The sequence below is a fragment of the Panthera pardus genome, unplaced genomic scaffold (genome assembly GCF_024362965.1).
Source record: "Panthera pardus isolate Hobbes unplaced genomic scaffold, ASM2436296v1 HiC_scaffold_11, whole genome shotgun sequence".
NCBI classification, from domain to species: domain Eukaryota; kingdom Metazoa; phylum Chordata; class Mammalia; order Carnivora; family Felidae; genus Panthera; species Panthera pardus.
The window spans coordinates 48,724,894-48,751,341 of NW_026526666.1; the positions used below are offsets into that span (position 1 = coordinate 48,724,894).

Consider the following 26,448-nt stretch of genomic DNA (forward strand, 5'->3'; position numbering starts at 1 on the left):
GTTCAAGTACCAAGTGAATATTTATTTTCACCTAAATGTTACATGTTTATGGAAAAACATTGTGTATTACTTTGAAACTTTCTTTTTGATCTAAGATAAACTTAATTTGTTTTATTATTCTGAAATATTTGAATGTTTTATTATTTTGATTATTTAATTTTGTTTTAGGAAAGAGTAGGAAACTTTTTGGCAGACTTTTATCTGGTGAATGGACTTGTTTTAGAATCAAGAAAAAGAAGAGAACATCTTAGTGAAGAAGATATTCTTCGAAATAAGGCCATTATGGAGAGTTTGAGTAAAGGTGGAAACATAATGGAACAGAATTTTGAGGTATAATATTTCTAATTTACAATTTTCTAAAGAGAGAAGGGGTAGACTTCATTCCTGGCGCTCAGTGAGTTTATAGAAGAACATTCATAGATTTGTTTGTTTGTTTGTTACTATGTATCACCTTTTATTTTTCTGTGATAGGGCCTTTGGTGACTTTTTGGTGAATTTATTCTTGGTCTTCAAGTCTTCATTAACAGATTAAACTCATTTTATAAGCATGAAACCCAGTGTTAATTTTTAATCTGTGTCCCTTTGCATATGTTTTTCCTACTTCATCAACTGAAATCTGTTGCTCTGAAGGCCCAGCTCCTTAATGAAGTCATTTCTAATCTATACTTTCCCATAATTTTTTATTCAGCATATGTATATTGAGAGCATGCTTTCTGTAAAGAATTGTGTGCCAGTAAGGAAAGGGGAGGGGAAATTAGGAAATACTAAGGTACATGGGACATCATCATTGCCTCTGCAATCTTATTACCTAATCAGATGAATTGGATGGGTTCCTAAATTTATTTTTCATTTTGACAATTTTAGATTTACAAAAACCAACTAAAACAGTACAAAGAATTCCTGGATGCTCTTCATCAAGATTCCCCAAATGTTAACATTTTACTACATTTGTATAGCAGTGTTTTTCAAATCGAAGGCACCATAGGGACCACTTAGTAGTTTATGAAATCAATTTAGTAGGCTGTGACCACCCTTTTTAAAAGAGAAAAAAACTAGAGTCTAAATAATGATGTTATAGTTAAACCAGAGGACATCACATGTAGTATAGGTCATTATTTCTTTATGAAACCAAGTTTCAGGGGTGTATGTGTTTGTAAATATGTATATGTGTGAATGCTGGTTTGAAGTGTAAAATGTGTCACAATAGCAAAAAGTTTAAAGGCTATTTTGAGGAGGCTTGGATTCCTTGAACATTTAGTCTCTCCTATGGTGTCAGATTATGTTTTAGCAATAGATAACCATTTCAGATTAGTATGCCAGTTTCCAGCTAATTCATGGTAATGCTGTGCATGCCAGGAAAATATTTTAATGTTTAGAAAGTTCATGTGTTTAAGTGAATCAGCCATAGTTTAGTTAAATAAGTACAGGATATGAAGTATTTAACAATCCTCATTAAATGTTAAAGTTGTGATTATGCCAGTGTAGTGTGGTCCTGTCCCCTTTCTGCCAGATCCTCTTGTACTTACTTTCTTTGGGCCATGGGATAGAGCCTCACAGGGTTTCATTTTCTGGAAGCCTTCGGGTACTTACTGATCTCTTGAGCAGTAGGTTATGCTTAGGAAATAGATATGGAGAAGATGAACTGAGAGAGGGAATGCTGAGCTCCATCTTTAACAAAGCTGCTACCCTCTCCCATTATTGACCAGATAAAAGGCCATTTCTTTGGACTTGCCCTGTGATTTAAATTTTATTGGACTTGTTAAAAATTCTGAATAGGTATATAATAGAACAAAATAATATGAAATAAATTAATTAATTAGCTTTTGACTTCTGGTCAGAAATCAAAGGAAACACTTCCTGTGTGAGTCATAGCCCCTTGAACTGTATAGTTCTTGATGAATATTTAGATTCAGTTTTTCAATTTGTATAAAAGAAAAAAACTTGATGGGATTTTGATAGGATGATGTTGAATCTGTAGATCAATCAATTTTTACATAAATGCCTGCTTGATTTTTCTTAATTTGACTTTTCATTTTGAGATAATTGTAGGTTCACATACACAGTTGTAAGAAATAATACAGAGAGGTTCTATATATGCCTCACCCAGTTTCCTCCAGTGTTAACATCTTGCAAACCAGTAATATCATCACAAGCAGGGTATTAGCATTTATAGGCAAGATATAGAACATGGCCATCACCACAAGATCCCTCCTTCCCCTTGTATAGGCACACCTACCTTTTTGCCCCTTTGCCCCTTCCCTGTCCCTTATCCCTGGCAACCATTAATCTGTTTCTCCATTTTTAAAATTTTGTCATTTCAAGGATGTTGTATGTAACCTTTTGATACTGGCTTTTTTCCTCCTTCACTAGGCTTAATTCCCTGGTAGTTTTTCCAGGTGTGTATATCAGTAGTTTGTTCCTTTTACTACTGAGTAGTAGTCCATGGTATGAATGTACCATAGTTTGCTTAACTATTCACCTGTTGAAGGACATTTGGGTTTCCAGTTTGGGGCCATTTATGAGTAAAGCTGTCATAAACATTCACATATAGGTTTTTGTGTGGACATAAGTCTTTATTTCTTTGGTAAATAAATGTTCTAAATGGTCTCTTTGGGAATGCATGAAGCTGGCTGTTTGTGTGTGTGCATGAGGGGTAAATGGGCAAGGGGGACCCTTAAGGAGTGGGCCCTAGGACTCTGTGTGCCCCACTGCCCTGATGGCTCTGGACAATGGTTCATGCTAGTTGTTTGATGTATCTACTCTGTGTACTGTTCATACTGTAACTGGGGCCCATAGGTGCAAGAGCACTTGGCTCTGATGATCCCAAACAGAGTAGGTTAGGCCACTTGCCACTGACAAAATCCAAAGGCAGAGAGACAAGTGGTGGTGAAACAAGAAAGGAATTTATTTCAGTGAGTCCAACACTGGGAACACGGCTAACTGATGTCTCAAAGACTATCCAAAGTGCTGACAGTACTTCTGGGTTTATGCAAGGAAAATGTGGGACAGAGGTCAGTGCGTACGTGCAGCTGGACAGTAAAGGTCAGGTTGATCATTGTCTTGAGGTCAGTCACACAGGGTCTTGCTGGTGTCTTGGCAGTTTTTATTGCTGAAAGGAATAGTTTGAGTTTCTATCAAGGGATGCTTTGCATGTAGGGTTTTTGCCCAAGTTAAAAGATAACTGGAAAGAAGAACTTAATCAATTAGAAAGTATAGACGGAGGTTGAATGGAAGTATTTGAAGTCCTCTCTCAATACTTATCTCTAGAATGCCCAGATCTTGTTCTTGGTCTGGTCCATTCAAAACTCCCTCCATAGTGAAGAGTTCATATTCCTCCCCTCCACACACACACAAAGACTACAGTCAGGTCCAGGTGCAATTGCTGGGTTTTGTGGTCGTTGAATGTCTTTTCATGTACTTATTTGCTATAAAATATACAGATTTATATCCTCTTTGATAAAATGTCTCTTCATGTCTTCCCATTGTCTAATTGGATTGTTTCTTTACTGTTGAGTTTTCAAAGTTCTTTATATATTCTAGGTACTAGTTCTTTGTCATATGTGTGTACAGGTATTTTTTTCCTACTCTGTAGCTTATCTTTTCATCCTATTAAATGGGTCTTTTGAAAGGAAAAGTTTTTAATTTTGATGAGGACCAGTTTATCAGTTTTTGTTTTATTGCTTCCACCAAGTCTAAAAACTCTATGCTTATCTGCAAGCCCCTAAGATTTTCTCCTATATGTTTTTGATAAAGTCTTATATTTCTACATTTTACATTTAAGTCCATGAATTAGTTAATTTTGTATAAGGTGTAATGTCTTTTTACTTCTTTCTTCTTTTCTTTCTTCTCCTTCCTTCCTTCCTTCCTTCCTTCCTTCCTTCCTTCCTTCCATATTTTATTTGCCTTTGATGTCCAGTTGATTTAACACCATTAAAATAAAAAGAGCTATGCTTCCTCCATTGAATAACCTGCTGGAATTTTTATTGAGGTACTGTTGAATCTGTAAATTAAAGTCTGGAGACTTGATATCTTAAAAATATTGAATCTTGTATTTCATGAACATGGTATGTCTCTCCATTTATTTAGGTCTTTTATAGTTTATCTCAGAAGTGTTTTGTAGTTTTTAGTATACAAGTCTTACACATTATTTTACTAAATTTATCTGTCAAGCATTTAGTATGGCAATGTGTTTGGATTTCATTTTCCAGTCGTTCCTTGATAGTATATAGGAATATATATGATATTTATATATTAGTTATATCGTTTTTATAGATTCCTTAGGGTTTTCTACAGATGACCATATCATCAGGTAATAAAGGTTTACTTTTTCCTTGGTAATCTTTTTGCCTTTGTTTGTTTTTCTTACTTTATTATACTGGGAAGTACCTGGGAAGTAACACTACAATATAATGTTGAATAAAAGTCCTGAGAGCAGATGCCATGCCTTTTACCTGACCTTAGAAGGGATTTTTTTATATCAGTGTGAATTTTAAAAAATCATTATACTAATTTGCAATCTGGCAGAAGTAATTTATTAAGAATTACTAAGAGCCATGACTATATTGTTATTTGTTAGCTCTATAATCCTTATAAGATTATATTTTTAATTGTTTTAGAATGAGGAAGTATGCATCTCATATGTAGTTTGGACTTTTGATAGGGAAGAACTGAAGAATTACATTTGAGAATTTTTTGGAGTTCAATTATAAATATTTAGAAGAAATTTAAAGAAAATAGTAATTCTATCAGATACTCATCTATACATATAATTTGATTTGGCTGAATCAGGTAAGGTACAGGATGCAAGAACATCAAAATAGTATTGATAGGTCTAATTATAAAAGATACAAAAAGCTGTGTTTGTGTGTGTATGTGTGTTTGTGTGTGTGTGTGTTTTTGTGTGTGCGTGTATTTTCTTAGATAGAATTTGCTAACACATGAAAAGCAGCATGAAATTGATACCAGTTTAATTATATTCAATAGTGGGAATTAAAGGAGGAGAGAAATATTTGAATGCATTTTGTAGGTAATTTTAGGAATATAGTTCTTTTAAACCTACATGAGCTTTTTAGGAAAGGTATGTATAAATTAACATGCAAAAGTTTAAAAATTTGGGTTAAAAAAGAGTAAAGGGAGGGATCTGTTGAGTTTTAATGATGAACTATGTTTATAATCTTAACACAGTTTAAAAAAACATATACAGGAGTTTAAAAAAACATAGGACCCTTAACCCAGGCTGTTCTTGCTTTAAGTATATTCCTTTCCAGTCTGCCTTGGTTGTAGTTGCTTCTTTCTGTATATTCAGATGTTTAACATGTCTTAGAATTTCTTTCAAAATATTGGGAAGCTGAAGTTGGGAGAGGAGTGGCAGAACCTTAAGATACCATCCTGGAGAGATGCTGTTGGTAAATGTAGTAAAAAAAAATCAGTATTGTGGTATTTAAAAAATTATGTTCATAAAAGGCGTATTAGTAAAAAATATGTTTGGCTTTGGAGCATTATTGAAAATTTCAAGAACCTAGAAAATAAATATAATTATTATTGTTTTAAAAAACATGAAAGTAATATTTTTAAGCCACATTTTAATAGAAATTCCATTTTTAAAAATAAATGTCTAATTTTTTTCAGAATAAATTTATATTCTTTGTTGTAAATGAATAGCTTTGAGTTTCTTCTTTTTTTTAGGCAAATATTTTTTCTAATTTCCGTAAGAAATAACTTATAGATAGCATTTAGGAGGAATTGTTTGCCATTTAACTAGTTTGCCATGCCTCTTCTTCCTCTCCCTCCTTTCCAGATATGTTTTTCATATTTAGTGTATATTTTTGATACACAGAGGATCTGAAGTGGGCTCTCTGTTGACTGCAGACAGCCTGATGCAGGGCTCGAACTCATGAACTGCGAGATCATAACCTGATTCAGAGTCGGACACTTAACCGACTGAGCCACCCAGGCAGGCGCTCCTTGACAATATTTTTTATAGGAAAACTTAAGTGCTCAGAAATTCTTAAGTCATGGGTACTTGCTCCTATGTTTTTGGTGCTTTTTTCCCTTTTTGTTCTAACCAGTTATTGTTGGAGGAGGGAACAATTCTCCATTTATACCTTAGATACAGAGTCATTGGTAAAAGCATTTATTGTATACAAACTATGTATATATTATGTGTGTGTATATAATTTATATATTATATATTTAAATATATAAATATTTAAAATAGAAATATAATATTGAGTTAAAGTCTATTACTATTTATGTATTTTTTAAGTGTATAAAATCTAAATAGGAATACATAGATATAAAATAAATGAATGTCTTAAACTTCCAGAAGCCTTTGCTATATAATAGAATGGTGGCAAACCTAGCAATAAATTTAAAAATATTTTTTATATGCTTCAAGGAAAACAGGCATTTGAATTTTTGCATTTAATCATGAAGAAAGGTTTGATAACATTTCAGTTACAGAACCTGCTGACCTGGGGAAATAACATTAGAAAACCATCTGGTATTCTGTGGCAGCCTTCATGTCTTCCTGTTTCATTAGATAGCTATGGTAGCAGTGCTGAGGGAACACTAAAGGATGTAGCTACAAGTGTCAGTTTGTCACAAGGGATCAATTAGAATAAACAAAGTAGGAAAGACCTTATTAAAATATAATAATTGATATCATGATGAGGTAAAGTACTGAATAAAAGGTTAAATTAGATTTATTACAGTCTCTTTATAAGATGGTAATGTATACATGTATACATGTATAAGATGGTAATGTACAGTTTAGGAAGAATTTTATTAGAAACAGTAGGAACTGCCTAGAGAAGTTTATTACCTGAAAAAATATACTTAAGTGACATGCCACATTATCTAATCATGCCTGGCAAATGAGTCTTTATTATGATAATATGTATGTATGTATGATAATACATGTATATATACAAATATAAAACCAGTTATAGTCAAATATACATAAGTATTAACCAGACTGGAAGCAAGAGTAGACAAATTTGAAGCAGTGTTCAAAGAGAAGTTGATTATAGCCTACTTAGTTAGAGATTTAGATGGAGGTGAGATTAGCCTTTGCTGTTTTTCTGTGTTGGAGCAGCAGTCTTAAGTTTTTCCAGCCTTTTCCCCCAGAATTACAGGTTCTGTTAGTTAACATATATCTGTCTGTCTTTTGCAATGCTACAAGATACTATTTTACCTCGTATCACAATATTTAGGAGGGTCATTAACTACCTTTTAAGCCTGCTTGTCATTGTACTAAGCCATTGCCACATACCACAGCTTTGTGTGTAGTGTCCTACTTCATGTATTAAATTGGTATTGATTACTTTTTTCTTCTGTAAAAATCTGAGTTTGTGTGGTTTCTCTGCTCTGTGGGTTAATCTCAGACCTACTCTTTTTTTGTCTTATTTCTTTGCTATTCTTAGATGTGACTCTCATCCACATGGTTTAAGATTATTTATTATGTATTTAGTATTGCAGCTAGCAGGAATAGTAGTAATTCCTAATAATAGTTTGGAATAGTTTGGAAGGAGAGGACTTGCCTGTTTTGTTTGAGGACCCAATCAGAAGTTGCACACATCACTCTGCTCACATCCCATTGGTTAGAACTTAGTAACATGGTAACACTTGGCTAGGATGGCTAGAAAAATAAGTCTTTAATCTAGTAAGTCATATGTGTAGTGAAAAATTTGAATGGGAGTTTTGTTTGTTTATATATTTAATTTATGTATGTATTTATTTATTTATTTTACAATAAAGAATGGGAGAATAGACACGAGGTAGACAACTAGTGGTCTCTAATGTCTCATTGGTTGGATACATATCTGATGATGCTTCTGTTATCATTTAAACACTGGTAACTCTCACCCAAAATATACTTTGGACTGTGACTTTTCTCCTAATCACCAGATCTTTAGTGCTTTCCATCAACTCCATTTGGATAAACATAAGTATCTAAAATTTAGTATATTTAAATCTGATCAAACAATTTTGTTCCTCCTGCCTGTCTTCTCTGTCTTGAGTGATGGCACCATTATCACTACCATTACCCAAGCCAGCAACATGAAATTTGTCCTTAGACTTCTTTTAGCTTTCCTTACCCTTGTGTCTGATCAATACAAAATGTTGAAGATTTCTTGAATCTATTTTTCTCCTTCCATTTCCATTTGTAACTTACACACAGCTCCCAGAGTGCTCTGCCTGAAATAGATTGAACTTTGTAATGCCTGTGCTCAATAGCTAAAGTGTATAGAGTAATTACTACGTGTCAGGTACTGTTTTAAGTACTTTATATTTAACCAGCCTTTTCTATCCTCACAACAACCTTGTGAGGTTATATAGTTGACTAAACTGAGACAAAAGAGGTTGAATAATTTGTCCAAACTCAGTTGGTAATTGGTGAAGACAGGGTTTAATCAGTCTGGCTCCAAAATGTGTGTGTTTAAAAAAAAAAAAAAAAAACACATTATATTGTTCAAAATATTTGTCTGTTGCTTCCTGAGAAAAATACAGATCTACTCAGTGCACAAAACCCTTACAAACTACTTTTTCTCATTTCTGTCTTGCTCCCTTATCCCTGTTTCTTACTAGTTTCTCTTCACATACTCTACTCCCACTAAGTACACACACTACACTTGCAGTTTTCCAGTACACCGCATTTTTCTCACCATTGTGCTTTCCTCAGTCTCCTTCAACTGGTGATTTTGTTCTCTTTCTTTTCGACTCAACTGCTCAGGAACCATGATTGCTGGCACTTACCTTTGGCCACTCCAGTCTGAGTCAGAAACACCTCTGTGAGTTTATGTCCTCCTTTAGATCCCTAAATCATAGCCCCCATTATTCTGGATGATAACCTACTTTCTGTGTGTCTCTTGTAAGCTTTTCACAGATGGAAAAGCTTTCATACTGCCTATGTTCAGACACTGTTAGTTTCCTTTTTAACGACATCCTTTGATGCTATTCAGAGATCTCAATGACTTCTGACCAACAAAATGTATGGCCCCTTTTCAGGCTTCTTTCTCTTTAAAAGTCTTTGTATCATTGTATTTAACAGTCTTTTGGCCTCTCTGACAAGTTGATGCTCTGATTTTTCTTTTTTCTGTATTGATTAATATTTGGCTTCTTTCTGTCTCTCCCACCACCCCCAAAACCACCAATGCATGTTATTTTTAGGACTTAGTCATCAACCCTCTGTTTTCTCACATATATATATATATATATATATATATATATATATATTTTTTTTTTTTTTTTACATATATATATATATATATATATATATATATATTTTTTTTTTTTTTTTTTTTTTTTTTTTTTAATCTAGTCAGAGAATTCCCATATCTTTAACTCTGATTTCTTCCCTTTTCTTTTTGTAACTTCCCTCTAGAAACTTCCCTGGATATAACTGTTACTGTTATTTACTGAATACTTTATTCTGTTCTAGGCAGTATGCTCTTTCTATGTACATTAACTCCTTGAATTCTTAACTATAAGATAGGTGGTCATCTCCCATTTTGCAGGGGAGTTAAATTGACATAAGAGAATGTAACTTGCCCAAATCTCTACAACTACCAGTGGAGCTGGGATTCCAACCCAGTTTGCTGTTTTCAAAATTCTTGATTTTAACAGCTCTAATATCCTACCTATTAACATCTAATGCTCATAATATCCAGAAAGAAAGGTACTTCTCTGAATGGGGCCCTCTCCCAGTGTCAACTCTTTATCTTGTTATTTATATCAGTCTTTCATTGATTGCCCTTTGCTCCATGAGTTTGTCTTGGCTGTTTTCAATTTCTGAGGCCACTCCCTTAGTCCTTATTGCAAATCCATCCTGTGGTAATACAAATTGATATTTAACAAAGACAGCATGTAAGTTTTAAAAACTGATATGATCTTTATCACTATTGTTACGCTCTCTTCTGAACTTCCCTTTTCAGTTCAAATACATCAACTACATTTTTTTTTTACCATTAATTCTTCTTGTCTAAAATATACTTTTTATTTTGTTTTCATTTAAATGAGCGTCCATCTCCTAGTCTCAATTTATTGTCCATAGAAGGTTGTTCTTTTTTCTGAACTTCAGTACTACTCAGTTTTTTGTAAGTTCATTTGGCCTTTAATCATGTAATATTTTATAATTCTGACTAACTGTTATGTCTGTATGTTTGTTTTTTTTTTTTTTCTTTCCAACTCTGAATTGTAAATTCCTTGAAGTCAGGGTTAGTTTTTATATTTCTCTTTTGTTCCCATGTTCAACATCTGGCATAATATCAGGAATATTTTAGATGATTAAAACATTGAATGAATGGATTTTATTACTTTGATTCTTGTCTTATTTGAGATTTAGGAAAAAAAATAATCTTACTGATGGAGCTTAAATCACCATGGAACTATCTCAGAAGTACTTCCTAAAGCATTATATTGAAGAGATTTAATTTAAGTACGTTAGCAATTTAAATAGTTTATTTTATGTTTTTATTTTATATTTTTAAAAATAAGACATTTTTCTTTCCTCTCTCCCTCTCTTTGTCTCTTCTTTCTTTGTTTCTTTTTATTTTTTGGCAGCCGGTTCGAAGACAGTCCCTTACCCCTCCTCCTCAGAACACTATTACATGGGAAGAATATATATCTGCTGAAAATGGAAAGTAAGTTTTTTTAATTTTATTTTGGAAAGTAAGGGTTGTTGTTGTTGTTTTATTTTCTTTTGGTTTTATTCTGTTCATTGGTTTTTAGAAAGAACAATTTGGAAAAACATGAATATCCAGGTGTAAAATTATCTTAGAAAGAATTACTATTATGGTTTTGTCTGAAGCAATTCTTTTTTCTTTTAAAAATACGATTAAGTGTGATCAGAATGGAATTGTTGTTTTTCATATTGCCTGATGCTCAAACACTGTTTCCTTTTGTCCCACATCTTTCTGATGCCATTCAAAGAAAATATAATGTGAGGAATTTCCCACTGCAGTTGCTTATTTGAGTGTTTCTATTATGTGTGAACTTTTATATTCTGTTACTGTGCTGAGACTTTACATGGTGGGAAAAGCCATGCACTGCTTCTCTACTTTTTACCTTTCTAAGCTCATCTCCTATCATTTATCTCTTTGTTTTAGCCTGTGCCAGACTTCTTCTCATCATCCTTACAAAAGACTTTGCTTAATGTTTTGTTACTGATCCTGGGGCACCTGGGTGGCTAAGTCGGTTGACCACCCGACTTTGGCTCAGGTCTTCATCTTGTGGTTCGCCAGTTCGAGTTCCACATTGGGCTCCCACTTCGGATCCTCTGTACCCTCTGCCTCTGCCCCTCCCCTGCCTGTGCTCACTTTCTCTCTCTCTCTCAAAAATAAAATAAACATTAAAGAAAATTATTTACAAAATGTTATATTACTGATCCTTACTAGAATACCAATTACATGGTTTGTATATAGTAGATATTTATTGAATAAAAGGATGATGAGTGAATAAGTGATTTTATTTTTTTTTAAAGTTTATTTTGAGAGAGAGAGAGAGCATGCAAGCTGGGGAGGGGCAGAGAGAGAAGGAGAGAGAGAATCTCAAGGAGGCCCTTTGCTGTCAGCTGCTGTCGGCATGGAGCCTGACTTGGGGATCTATCTCAGGAACCGTGAAATTGTGAACTAAGCTGAAATCAAGAGTCGGATGCTTAACTGCCACCCAGGTGCCCTAAAGTGGTTTATTTTAAATGAATAAGTAAAAAGATTTTTTTTTCTGGCCAACTGTGTCAAAGAAGGTACAGTTGTTTATAGAAAATATTATTCCTTTGGTGGAGAAAATAAAATATTGCCTACTTCCACGATTAGGAAGAAGTTGTCATGACTATTTTTTTTTTCTATTTAGGGTTTTTTATTATACTTTTCTAACTTCTCCAAAATGTTTCCATCTTATAATAGTCTATAGTTAATATAAAATTTTTTATTTTTTTCTTCTTATTGGTCAGTGCTAAGAAGTGTACACAGTAAAAGAGATTCAATTGGATAAGTGATTTTAGAGATACACAATATTTTTAAAGTTTATTTTTTCTAGTGATTTGATTTATTCCTAAAAATAGTGGTTATTGAAATTATATTCAATATGAAATTTGTTGAGTTTGATCATTTTTCTGAACTTTTCACTATGCTAGTTTCTTCTTTTTTTTTTTTACCCTTGTCTCATTTCTTGTATATGTCTTAAGTCCTTTTAACATAATTTAAATTGATTTCTACACAGAGTAAGAAAAATTAAAATATTAATGATGTCCTTAGAAGATGACAGATTCTTTATAGAAAGATGATAACATGTAGAAAAGGTTTTCCTAATTTTTTTTCCCCCATTTTAGAGCTCCTCATCTGGGTAGAGAACTGGTGTGCAAAGAGAGTAAGAAAACGTTTAAAGCTACAATAGCCATGAGCCAGGAATTTCCCTTGGGAATTGAGTCGTAAGTGTGTTACAAACTATAAACGTTTATGAAAGAAACTGTGAAACCCTAAAGATTGTAATGATATTTGCATCTGAGTGTTGCATTTGATGCCTTTGAAATGAAAAAGCAAATAGCCATTGCTTTGATACTATGTCACCCTTATATACATTTTCTGGTTCACAAATTATTAACATTTTTACTACTTTAACCAGATACATTTTCAAATTGTTTTTAAATTATAAAAGTAGCAAATGAATATATGTTTATTGTAAAATATCGAATAGCATGGAAGTTTATAGAATAAAAAATAACAGTTTACTTCTACTTCACTAATAGTTAATGGGTGAATAACTAGAGTATTTTTGTCTAGATTTTTCTGCGTGTTTTTGCATTCTTTATAAGCTTGAGGGATAGTTTACATTTTGTTCTGTGAGTTTTGCTTTTTAATTTATTTTTTCTTTTTTTCTTGTTAAAAAATTTTTTTAATGTTTATTTAGTTTTGAAAGAGAGAGAGAGAGAGAGACTGAGTGTGAGGGAGGGAGGCACAGAGAGAGAGGGAGACACAGAATCAGAAGCAGGCTCCAGGCTCTGAGCTGTCAGCACAGAGCCCAACGTGGGGTTTGAATTCATGAAGTGTGAGATCATGACCTGAGCCAAAGTCAGACACTTAACCGATTGAGCCACCCAGGCGCCCCAGTTTTGTTTGTTTGTTTGTTTATTTTATTTAAATCTTGTATTTATTTTTGAGAGAGAGAGAGAGACAGAGTGCAAGCAGGGGAGGAACAGAGAGAGGGAGACAGAATCAGAAGCAGGCTCCAGGTTCTGAGCTGTCAGCACAGAGCCCAACACAGGGCTCAAACCCATGATCCATGAGATCATGACCTGGGCCAAAGTCGGAGGCTTAACAGACTGAGCTTCCCAGGCACCTCTTGTTTTTTCTTTTAAAAATGAGTGTACAGGGGCGCCTGGGTGGTGCAGTCGGTTAAGCGTCCGACTTCAGCCAGGTCATGATCTCGCGGTCCGTGAGTTCGAGCCCCGCGTCAGGCTCTGGGCTGATGGCTCGGAGCCTGGAGCCTGTTTCCGATTCTGTGTCTCCCTCTCTCTCTGCCCCTCCCCCGTTCATGCTCTGTCTCTCTCTGTCCCCCCCAAAAAAAAAAAAAAAAAAAAAAGTTGAAAAAAAAATAAAAATGAGTGTATAGTAGGCAAGTTTAGAAGGGGGAAGGAACCAAGAAGGAAAAAAAAAAATAGCCTGGGGCTTCAATTCATTCCTTACTACAAAGCTGTAATCATCAAGACAGTATGGTATTGGCACAAAAACGGACACACAGACCAATGGAATAGAATAGAGAACCCAGAATTGGACCCACAAATGTATGGCCAACTAATCTTTGACAAAGCAGGAAGGAGTGTCCAATGGAAAAAAAGATGGTCTCTTTAGCAAATGATGCTGGGAGAATTGGACAGCAACACACAGAAGATTGAAACTGGACCACTTGCTTATATCATATACAAAAGTAAACTCAAAATGGATGAAAGACCTAAATGTGAGACAGGAAATCATCAACACCCTAGAGGAGAAAACGGACTAACAGCCTCTGACCTCAGCTGTAGCAGTTTCTTGCTTGACATGTCTCCAAAGGCAAGGGAAATAAAAGCAAAAATGAACTATTGGGACCTCATCAGGTTAAAAAGCTTCTGCACAGCAAAGGAAAGAATCAACACAACTGAAAGGCAACCAACAGAATGGGAGAAGGTATTTGTAAATGACATATCAGATAAAGGATTAGTATCAGAACCTACCAGTCTCAACACCTGAAAAACAAATAATCCAGTGAAGAAATGGGCAGAAGACATGAATAGACACTTTTCCAAAGAAGATACCCAGTTGGCTAACAGACACATGAAAAGATGCTCAACATCCTGCATCATCAGGGAAATACAAATCACAACCACTTTGAGATCCATCTCACACCAGTCAGAGTGGCTAAAATTAACGACTCGGGAAACAACAGATGTTGGCGAGGATGTGGAGAAACGGGAACCCTCTTGCGCTGTTGGTAGGAATGCAAACTGGTGCAGCCACTCTGGAAAACAACGTGGAGATTCCTCAAAAAATTAAAAATAGAATTACCCTATGACCCAGCAATAGCAGTACTAGAATTTATCCAGAGGATACAGGAGTGCTGATTCATAGGGGCACCCTAATGTTTATAGCAGTGCTATCAACAATAGCCAAATAATTTGAAAGAGCCAGATGTCCATAAACTGATGAATGGGTAAAGAAGATGTGGTATATGTACACATACATATCTATACACACACACACACACACACACACACACACACACACACAATGGATCACTACTCGGTGGTGAAAAAGAATGAAATCTTGCCATTTACAACAATGTGGATGAAACTAGAGCGTATTATACTAAGTGAAATAAGGCAGTCAGAAAAAGATATATGTTTTCACTCATATGTGGAATTTGAGAAACTTAACAGAAGACCATAGGGGAAGGGAAGGAAAAATAAGTTACAAACGAAGAGGGAGGCAAACCATAAGAGGCTCTTAAATACAGAGAACAAACTGAGGGTTCATGGGGGTAGGGGGTTGGGGGAACGGGGAAAGTGGGAGATGGGCATTAAGGAGGGCACTTATTGTGATGAACACTGGGTATTGTATGCAAGTGATGAATCATGGGAATCTACTCCCAAAGCTAGGAGCACACTGTATACACTGTATGTTAGCTAACTTGACAATGAATTATATTAAATAAATAATAAATAAAAATGAGTGTATCTCAGTATTTGCACAATAATTACATTTTTATGTCTTTTTCTTCTTTCCTTGGTATTTTGCAGTATTGATGTACTATCCTTTATTTTATTGTACCCCTGCTGATAAACATTTTGATTGTAGTTTTTCACCATTGTAAACAATACTGCAATGAGCATCTTGACTATGTCCTTTCAAACCTGTACTTATCAGATGCTCATTTTAAAAAAAATCAGTTTGGAGAGATGGGTGGAATGGGAGAGGTGGGTCGATAGAGCTGACTGACAACTATAGCTTTAGCCTCCTCTCTAAAGTAAGGGGTAAGTTGAAGCCACAGGCTATTTTTTCCTTCTTACTTCCTTCCCCTTCTAAACTGGCCTAGTATATTAAAAAATAATTCTCATAGAAGAAAGAGTCATATTTTTTTACCAAGGATATACATGCCTCATACTCCTCAATAACCCAAATATAGAAAAATAGAATGAGCAATGTATAGCCCTCAATCTATAGATCAGAGAGGGAGATTGATAGTTCCCAGATGTGGCAAGGGCATTAGCCATGCATACAAATCTGCATAATTCATCCTGTCTTGGATCCAGTTGACCCATAAAACTGGATACACCAGTTTGATGTTCTAATAAGGAAGAAAATGTGGCTAATTGTAATATGCTGTCAATTTTAGGAGTTATCCCAATTTCACTGTTAATATGTGAAAAAAACCAGGTACATTAGTATTTATAAAATGTGGTCATTATAACCATTCCTTCTGAAAAAAAGAAATATAGCATATAAAAGCCAGACAAAAAATTCATTCTAGAATATAACATAGGTCAAAGAACAGAAGAAAATTCCTTGTAAATGCTATAGAAAAACGTAAAAGGTACCTGGGTGGCTCAGTTGGTTGAGCGACCGACTTCGGTTCAGGTCATGATCTCACAGTTTGTGAGTTTGAGCCCTACATCGGGCTCTGTGCTGACAGCTCGGAGCCTGGAGCCTGCTTCTGATTCTATGTCTCCCTCACTCTCTGCCCCTCCCCCACTCATGCTCTGTCTCTCTCTGTCTCAGAAATAAATAAACATAAAAGAAATTAAAAAGAAAAACGTAAAAGGAATGTGAAATCAGTGAAATGGATCATTCTAAGATGAGATGATAATAGAATGAAATAAAAAGACTATAAAGCTAAGGAAATAAATTAAGCACTAATAACACTGTTGCAAAATAAATACATTAGAAACAACAGTGAACACAATAGATGTGGCTGGAAAATAAAATTCGATAGTCCATAATGAATTTATGAAAAGAGATTAAAGGAATTGGAGAAGTAGCGTTTATGGAGGATAAAGAGGGTTCAACATAAGGATTATTGGTGATCCACTTATATAGAGAGCCTCCAAAATGTAAACAAAATAATATTCAAAATAGGATAAAAGACGTTTTTTCTGTAAGGAAACCCTGAGTTTGTAACATAATATTATGTTCTTATGAGAAAAATCAGTAATGATTGTAACAATAATTATCCCAATTAGACTATTGGACTTCAGTTGTTGACAAATCCAAAAAAGAGGTTAAAAACCTGGCTTTACATTTTTTCACATCTCTGGCATTTCAGAGACAAAGAAAGTGTGATCAGGTAGTGTATCTGGCTAAGATGTCATTTACATATCAAGGCAGTTGAAGAAAACACAGAACAATTCAGGAAATATAGCAGCCATGGGTCCACTTTGAAAGAAAAACACTATTACTAGGGGCCCCTGGGTGGCTCAGTCAGTTGGTTAAGCATCCGACTTCAGCTCAGGTCATGATTTCACCATTTGTGAGTTCAAGCCCCACATTGGGCTCTGTGTTGACAGCTCAGAGCCTGGAGCCTCGTTTGGATTTTGTGTGTCTCTCTCTCTGCCTCTCCCCCACGCACACTCTGTTTGTCTCTCAAAAATAAAAATAAACATTAAACAAATTTTTAAAAAGGAAAACACTACTACTTAAAAATGAAATCCATCCAACCAAAAGATGAAAGGAGAAGTTCTGGTTAATGACTAGTGTAATACTGAATCCTGGGAGACATCATGAAATTGTAATTCAGAGGGAAAGAAGCATAAGCTGAAATTTTATGCCAGCTAGATTGCCCTCTAGCAAAACAGAACACTCATTTATGAAATCTGCAAGAAATCAAGGAATACTAAGCACATAAGAGCCCATCACACATAAAGAATTGACAGTGAAATACAGCCACTCAAACAGTGAGGCTAAGAACAAAACTCAGGAAAGTGTAGACTTCAGAAAGAACATGGGCGTAAGCCTTGAGTTCATTTAAGTATAGATCTAAAGTCAAATAAGTGTGGAAGTTGTGGCTTCACATTCAAATGTAAAAGTTGTGAACTTTGACAGTAAAAAGAATAATAAAGAGTCATGAGGATGAAGGAGGTGACATTTCCTCATCCTTAACATGTAGAAGTTAATACTGTCTGAGTTTGATGCATATAGTTATAAAACAACATAAGGACACAAATCAATTTGAAAAATGATAACATTTTTTTCTCCTTCCATTTTTCAGATTATTGAATGTTTTGGAAGTAATAGCTCCCTTCAAGCACTTTAACAAGCTTAGAGAATTTGTTCAGATGAAGCTTCCTCCAGGCTTTCCTGTAAAACTAGGTAAGAGAAAAATTTACATTTCCTAATAGGTAATTTCATTGCCTATTAGAAACATGGAACTGTTTACTAACATTTAATAAGAAATGTGCTTTTGAAGGAAAATGATTTCCTAGTTGCTTATGTTTTTATAGTTTTTCTGTGATTATACGGATTGAGATTCATGTTTTCAACTATATAAAGTGCCCAATGCATTTCTAATTCTACTGGATTTAACTTACATATAAGGGATATGCGAGTATTTTGTACAGTGGGGTGTGGGTAAACTTACAATGCACTGTGATAATGTTTTTAACGTGGAAATAGGGAGACTGGATTTTAGCCCTAAGTTTTAGCAGACTCTTGAGTTTCTGAACAGTGGGGATGTTTCTGGGATCAGCAGTCGGTATTCATGGGTAAAGTAATCCTCATTTTTCAGTGTTAATGTTTAAACTTAATTTCATCTTAAGCATGATCTTTAAAAATAGTAAACTCCCATTTGTGCATATTTAACTACTCAAGTATATCAGAAAACTGGGAACAAGACACTATTAAAAGTTTCTTTAGGAGTTTAGACTTATATTTAGCATTAAGCTTCAGGAGAACCTTTCATAGCACCCATTTTATGTTTGGATGGCATTAATATGCCAGCAGATATTTAATCAGTGCTTGCTATGTGCCAGATGCTTTTCTAGGGGTTAGAGACAGCAAAGTCTCTCTTAGTGTTTGCATTCCAGTGGGAGAGAAAAATAATATATAATAAATATAACCTTTATATAATCCCTCAGATATATTTTATTTTTTTATTCAACATTACTGAAACCACATTTCACAATAATTAGGCCAAAATGCTTTTCTCTCAGAAATAATGCTTTAATTCCTAAAAATTAAACATAACCTTCTCAACTTTCCCAACCTGGAAGTAAGCATTTTGAGGGTTAAAATGGATTTTAAAGTATGTTTTCAAAATGTCATTATGATTCCCTTTGTGATGAAAAATCACTGGGAACCCAGTATCTACTTGAAGAAACCAGTGATAAGACCTTAGGCAGAAATGATTTGAAAATTAAAGTGATCAAGAGATGTGTGTTTGAGCTGTGGGTAGGGATCATTATGTGAGCATTTCTGCTTAAAATCCCACTGTAATTTTCTATAGCCAGAAAATAGTTGAAGCAATGGACTCCCTTGTAGGTGCTGTATTTAAAGAGGCACAGTGACAAACTAAAGTAGTGGGCAGGGATTGAATATATGACAGTTTCAAACTATCCCTGCATTCACATCTATTTAAGTCCCAAACCCCAAATGCCCACAATACAATATAGACTTGTATGCAAAAGAAAAATCTGATTGTGTGAAAAGGAAAAAAGAGTCTGCAATACTTCTTTGCAGGCATTTCTCTGTTTAGAACCACATTCTTAACAAGGAATTGACAATCTTTTGCTTGTATACTTAAAGTTTTCAGGAATTTGTTTACCTTTCTCTCTTTTGTCTTTTTGTCCCTCTTTTGCATTAATCCTATAAAACTCTGGTCCTGGGTCTGGGTCCACCATTTCTGTTTCTGTGTTCAGTCTAAAAAATACAATTGAGGGGGAAAATTATGAAAAATTTAGAAATTGTTGTTAAGACAATTGTACGTTTTCAAAATCAGCCAAAGCTTTAAATCTCTTTTTATTCTCCTTCCATTTTGCTCAAAGGCCAAATTTGAACCTCTTTCCACCAGTTCCATTCTTCTTCCACTATTTCCTCCCACAGTCTGAGCAGATGATTTTTGCTTCCTTTGTTCCAAAAAAAGACAATCACGGGGGCACCTGGGTGGCTCAGTCCATTGAGCATCCAACTCTTGATTTCGATTCACGTCATGATCCCAGGATTGTGAGATCGAGCCCCACATCAGGCTCCACACTGAGCATGGAGCCTACTTAAGATTCTCTCTCCCTCTGCCCCTCTCCCCGACTCGCATTCTCTCTCTTTGTCTCTAAAATAATAATAATAATAATAAAAAGAAGCTTGCTTCAAAAAAAGATGATCTGAAACAATACCTCCTTATTACTCACCACTCCCCATACAGACTTTTTTTTTGCGGCAAGTCCCATCTTTTCCTTTATCTTTCCTGTCTCAGTGGAAGTGGTGCCTCTCTTTTTAGCTTGAATAATCTCTCCATTTGTACTATGGATCTGTTTTCCTCCCATCTCTTTTAAAAAGCTTGCTCTGTCAATCCCCCCTATTTCTCTTTTATATTCAGACTCTCTTCTTTACTGCTTTTTCTCTCTCAGCTGTTAGACTTTGCTCAGATCTATCTCCTTTTAAGATTCAACCAACTGGGGCACCTGGGTGGCATAATAGGTTAGGCATCGGACTTCAGCTCAGGTCATGATCTCACGGTTTGTGAGTTCGAGTCCCACATCGGGTGAGCACTTTGAGCCCAGCTTCAGGCTCCATGCTTGGGATTCTTTCTCTCTCTCTGCCCCTTGCTCATTTGTGCCATTTCTCTCTCTCAAAAATAAATTAATAACAGAAAAGAGAAAAGAAAAGAAAAAAAATTTCAACCAACTAAGTAAAATATAAAACAAACCCTTGAACTCTGTCGTACCCAGCACTTGCCTTTAATCTTTGCTTTTCATAGCCAGGCTACTTGAAAGTCTACTTTTTATCTCCATGGTTACTTTCTACTTATAGTTATATTGTAAATGGGAGAAGGTGAAGGGACATAAAGGGAGGCGAAGTTTTTCTACTTGACTTGAACTGCTAAAGTGATGACACCAGGAGACTATGATAAGTTAGTTATATATAATCAGTACCTGGCTGAAGAAGCCATATACAAAGAGAAGAATCACCTCAGTCTTTTTCTTCATCTTCACACGAATGTTCTTGCTGTATGTCTTCACACTTTCCCATGTTGTAAGGACACTTGCCATATTGGATTCGGGACCACTCTAATGACTTTTAACTTGATTACTTCTGCAAATTGTAGACCTTGTCTCCAAAAATGGTCACATTCTGAGATAGTAGGAGTTAGGACTGGAACACAGATTTTTGGAGGGGAAAGAATTCAATGCACAGCAATAGCCAAAGCAATTTTGAAAAGAATAAAGTATGAGTAATTAGTCTACTCAATTTCAATATTTATTATATAGCTATAGTAACCAAGACTGTGTTGTATTGGCTGAGGGATAAATATATAAATCAACTTAACAGAACAAAGAATCCAGAGATAGACCTTCATAAATATGCACAACTGATTTTTTATAAAGATGCAATAGCAGTTCAATGGAGGAAAGCTACCCTTCTCAACAAATGATGCAGGAGCAATTCGACATCCAAAGGAAAAACGGAAACCTCCACCTGAGTCCTGTAGTTATATAAAAATTAACTGAAAATGGACCAGAGATTGAATTAAAATGTAAAATGTAAAACTGTAAAACTTCTGGGAAATAAAGAGAAAACATCTTACAGATATAGGTTTAAACAAAGAGTTCTTAGACTTCATACCACAAGTATGAGCCATAGAAAGAAGAATCAATGAATTGGACTTTATCAAAAGTAAAGCCTGTTTGCTCTGTGAAATACCCAGCTAAAAGAAAGAAAACACAAGAACTTTTTTTTTTTTCTAAAATTTTTTTTGTTTATTTATTTTTTTGAGACAGAGAGAGACAGAGCATGAATGGGGGAGGGTCAGAGAGAGGGAGACACAGAATCTGAAACAGGCTCCAGGCTCTGAGCTGTCAGCACAGAGCCCGACACGGGGCTCGAACTCATGGACCACGAGATCATGACCTGAGCCGAAGTTGGCCGCCCAACCGACTGAGCCACCCAGGCGCCCCCACAAGAACTTTTAAGACTCATCAGTAACAAGCCAATTACAAAAGGGCAAAAGACACAGACATTTCATCCAAGAGGATATATGAACGGAAAACAAGTGCATGAACAACGTTCAGTATTATTAGCCATTGGGGAAATGCAAATTAAAATTAAGTATCACTTTACATACCTAACAGAATGGCTAAAATAAAACATGTGACAACACCAAATGTTTGTGCAGAGGTGGAAAAGCTGGATCACTCCTTACGGGTTGAATTGATTGTAAAAGCCCCAACTAGAAACAACCCGGCAGCTCATTGCAGGTTTTCTTTATCTCTTCCACTCTTACTATGTTTATTATTGATATTTATATTGTTAAATATAAATATCTAGTGGATGCTTTTCCGTTATCCTTCTTAATCTCTCCAGGATCTGTAGTGTTCTATTTTTGTAGAGTCCTGTCTGAATCAATGATAGTTTTTCTTCAGATTTCCTCTGACTTGATAGAATTCTCTCTTGATTTTCTTCCTGCCTGTCTGGCTGCTGCTTCTGGAGCACATTTCTCCTTTTACTCTTGTCACCTTACATTATATTCTCATTGCATCTGCTAAAACATAAGCCAAAGCACGTTACTACTCTGCTGACAAACTTTCATTGGTTTCCCATTTCATGGAGAGTAAAAGCCAAAGACTTTTTCTGGACCTAAAACCCACTTGATCTAGGTCCCTGTTTCTCCTCTAACCTCATCTCCTCCTTATCTTCCCTTCATTGGTCTCTTAGCTGTTCCCAGGATACACCAGACACTTTCTTTTTTAGGGCTTTTGGACTTGTTCCCTCTACTTGGGATTTTTTTCCCCCTCTAGACAACTAACTGTATGGTTCATACCTCAGGGCTTTGGTGAAAGGTCCAGAACTCTTACCCCAATTATTCCAATTATGATGGGATTTTTTATCACATATATTTAAATGATGGATTGTAGTCAGTATTTTAAAACAAAAGGGACTAATGTATTTCTTTTGTATTAGAATGATAATAAATCAGCTCAGATTAAGAATAGCATCTATGCTATAAGAAGAAGAAAAGATGCCAGAATGCAAAAAGTGCAAATGTTTCTGTCTCTTTGCCCCAAGTAAAAGATAAAAAGACCGGTGGAGTCTGGCATTACAGTTTTAAGACTGGGAAGCAATGGGAACTTGTGTTTTTGGTGTGATTCTTGATGCCTTGGTGTGTTTCTCTTTTCACCAATAGAAACCCTTCTCCAAACTAGACACACTCACTATTAGACATATTTTAGGATTTATCAGTTCCTTGAATAATGCTTTTTTTACATTTGAAGGAGTATGGATATCTCTAATAGTATTTACAGTGTATAAATAGATGATCACTTTATTTTACAATGTTATCATTGATTGTTCTCTCTAGATATTCCCGTGTTTCCTACGATCACAGCCACTGTGACTTTTCAGGAGTTTCGATATGATGAATTTGATGGCTCCATCTTTACTATACCTGATGACTATAAGGAAGACCCAAGCCGTTTTCCTGATCTTTAACTGACATGGAAAATGATGTCATCTGACCAAGGAAAGCAGGAGAATACAGAGACCCCAGAAGTGAATCCAAATAGAAGGGACAAATATTCAGCGGAGAAAAGGGAATTACATTGAATCAACACATCAGTAAAATGATATGATGAAATGGGCCTTTAAAAAGAATTTCAGCAAGTTTCCTGATGTGCCATTTTCAGTCTTTTTAAAAATATACATATTATAAGTGTAATAGTTTGACACCTTAATGACCCTGAGTACTTCTTATGTAAAACAGCTCTAAGTGCTGTGATTTGTTTTTAAAGATTTTTACACTTCTTGTTGAAATATATATGCATATAAATATATCTATATCTAAAACACTCCTGGACCATTAACATAAATTAAATGTCTTAAGAGATATGAAGCCCTTTTAAACTTGTCATCTTATATTCAAGGTGATATTTATAAATACTCCTTCAAGCTTTGTTTTCATAAAATGTAAACTATGTAACATTATGTATAGTTCAGTAATTTGAATGTTTGTTCAATATAATGAACTAGAAGGAATGCAGTTTTCTGTAGATGAATGAACCAAATGGTAACCATTAAACAATTGCATTTATATGTTGCAATACATTTCAGAAGGAGCGTTCACTCTGCAGGGAATAAGGTACCTCCTTTAGCACCTTAGTGCAATTCATCGTGGTGCTATTTGTTTTTACCTGAATTCTTTCTTCAATGGAAAATGTTTGTTACTAATCTTCCTTTCATAGAACCTCAATTTTTTTTTCTAAACTTGAGTTTAAAAGTCCTTTTTGTGTTCATGATAAGGTGTGGTTAGCATGCTTAAAGATACTCCTCTTCCAAATCTCAGCACTTTAAAAATACTCCACAAATTTTTAAACTTGCTTCCTAATAACTGCACATCATTCTGATTATTTTGTTTTTAATGGAACATGGATGCATTCGTGTCAGTTTTAAAAAAACAACCCACATATTTTGGACGTCCCTACATATTTAATGCTTTCAAAGTAAGGTAAAAACATTTTATATGCTAACAATATTTGTTACAGGCTAAATTCCAGAAATGTACACAGGATCGACAATTCCTACTGTTTATTTTTTTAAGTCACAAGAAAATATTTATTGATTTTAATTAATCTCCGAAGTGAAATCATGCGTTACTCATTTTTGCATTTAAAATTTTTCATATTTATTCCAAGATGGTTTGAAGGTCCAAGAATGAAAATAAATTAGGGAGAATAATGTATTACAGTCATAAAATGTTATGCTGTATTAAAGAGCTTAAAGAAATGTTTTTTAAATATGTACTGATAAATGTGTCAGAATGCATCTGTCAAATTTTGTAGAATGACCAAATAGTTTAAACTTTTTCCAGGATTTTAACTAATTTGAATGAATTTAGAGACTTTTATTGAAGAGGTGATTTATTTAAAAACCCAAAGCATCAACCATAAGAAAATTTTATAATAAACATCTTTAAAGCTGCATCTTCCATGCTGAAACATACTACATTGCATATGTTGACATTTTATTAAATACATTTTATAATGAAGTAATCATAGTTAAAAATTCAAAGACCAATTACTACCTTGTGTGGGTCTGTTGAATTTTGTGGAAAAAGTTGGTAAACCCAGATTAGGTTTATTGAATAGAAGTTGATCCCTATTATTTTGGGAATGCTTGTTGATCAAGTGACTTGGAGATTGAATTATCCTGTCGGTGATTATATGAGGTGTGAGACACTGAACAGCAGTGGGCACTGTTGCTTTTAGGCTCCCTCGCTTTGTGGGAATATGGTATGCTTCAGGAGTAGACTGCAGATTTTTTCATACGTACAGACAACTTAGTGGATAAGAAACATGGTAAATTGCAGCTTGGGATTTATCAAGCTCCTAAAAGCTGTGAATATTTTGCTGGGGTACACTGGAGGTAGGAAGACTACTGAAAACTTTTGCACTTGGATTTTGTTTTTAACTCTTATCTTCTTCTTTCATAAAGAATAGATTATCCATTCCAAATTTTTTTTTTTTTTACTCTCTCATAGAAGCGTATTTAAAAGTTCAGTGGGTGATGGGCACCCATATTAAGGAGAGCACTTGTTGTGATGAACACTGGATGTTATATATGTGATAAATCACTAAATTCTCCTTCTGAAACCAATACTACACTGTATGTTAACTAACATGAATTTAAATAAAAATAAAATTAAAAAGTTCAAATTTAATGAAGCAATCAGGAAAGACTTTGTTTAAGAATTCTTCAGTCTTTGTTAAGAATCCCCAGTCTTTCAGGGATCAGCCCCTCTGGGTTGATCCAGGTTTTAAAAGGGCAACCTACTATCTCCCATTCTGGGTGGGATACGAGCCTACATTTCTGTATTATGTATTACTCCACCAAAATGTCTTTTATCTGATCACAGAGGGCAAGCAAATGTATCTCTTATGATGGTGAAAACAAGGAGTTAATTAATGCAAATAAACTTTTCACAATATTAGACTTTTCAAAATGTGCCTTTTAATCCAGTTAATGAAGCTATGTATGCTGTGTTTCAAGTAAGTAGATCAAAAAACCATATATTTTGATAATCTCACGTGAAAATCTAGATTTTGTGTCGATTTGTTTTTTTAAGTCTATAAAATTCTGTATGCCTTCCAACTGTGACTGAAGAAACTGTTTAAACTTGGGAGACTGTAAAATGGTCACCTGACATGGCCCTTTACAAGTGCTAAATATTCCTGCCACCTAGTACAGAATCAGAGGAGATAGGATTCTTGTCTTCAAGAAAATTGTTCCCTAGAGACAGTTTGCCTCTGTGTGTAGTCATTTGTATACAGAGGATTGTCACACATCACAAAAGGGAAGCATAAAGCAGATGCTGTGATTATGGGGAGGCAGGTCCATACAGTGGTCTGGAAATGAACGCATTTTCAAAGAAGCCGATAGCAGCTGTAGCCAAAGAACTACCAACGGCTGACCCTTGAACACACAGAGGTTAGTGGTGTCAACCTCCCCCCACCCCTGCAGTCAAAAATCCATGTAACTTTTGATACCCCCCCGCCCCCCCCACATTTAATTACTAACAGCCTACTGTTGACTGGAAGGCTTACTAAGAGGTGATTAACAAATATTTTGTTCATTATATATATTATATATTCTTGAAACAAAGCTAGAGAAAAACATTAAGAAAATTATGAGAAAATATACAGTACTGTACTATATCAAAAAATCTGCATATAAGTACAGCGGTACAGTTCACACCCATGTTGTTTGTCAACTATAGTTT

General features: G+C 34.9%; 1 protein-coding gene across 1 annotated transcript in view; it reads left to right on the forward strand.

Annotated features, from left to right (window-relative positions):
* ANKRD13C (ankyrin repeat domain 13C) overlaps positions 1-25,389 on the forward strand; it is a 91,451-nt gene extending 66,062 nt beyond the window's left edge. Inside the window, exons 9-13 of the mRNA XM_019448909.2 lie at positions 169-330; positions 10,564-10,643; positions 12,329-12,427; positions 17,737-17,837; positions 23,035-25,389. Coding sequence (XP_019304454.2) covers positions 169-330; positions 10,564-10,643; positions 12,329-12,427; positions 17,737-17,837; positions 23,035-23,165 — 573 coding nt within the window. The 3' untranslated portion in view covers positions 23,166-25,389. The remainder of the gene's footprint in view (positions 1-168; positions 331-10,563; positions 10,644-12,328; positions 12,428-17,736; positions 17,838-23,034) is intronic.
* The last annotated feature ends 1,059 nt before the right edge of the window (positions 25,390-26,448 follow it).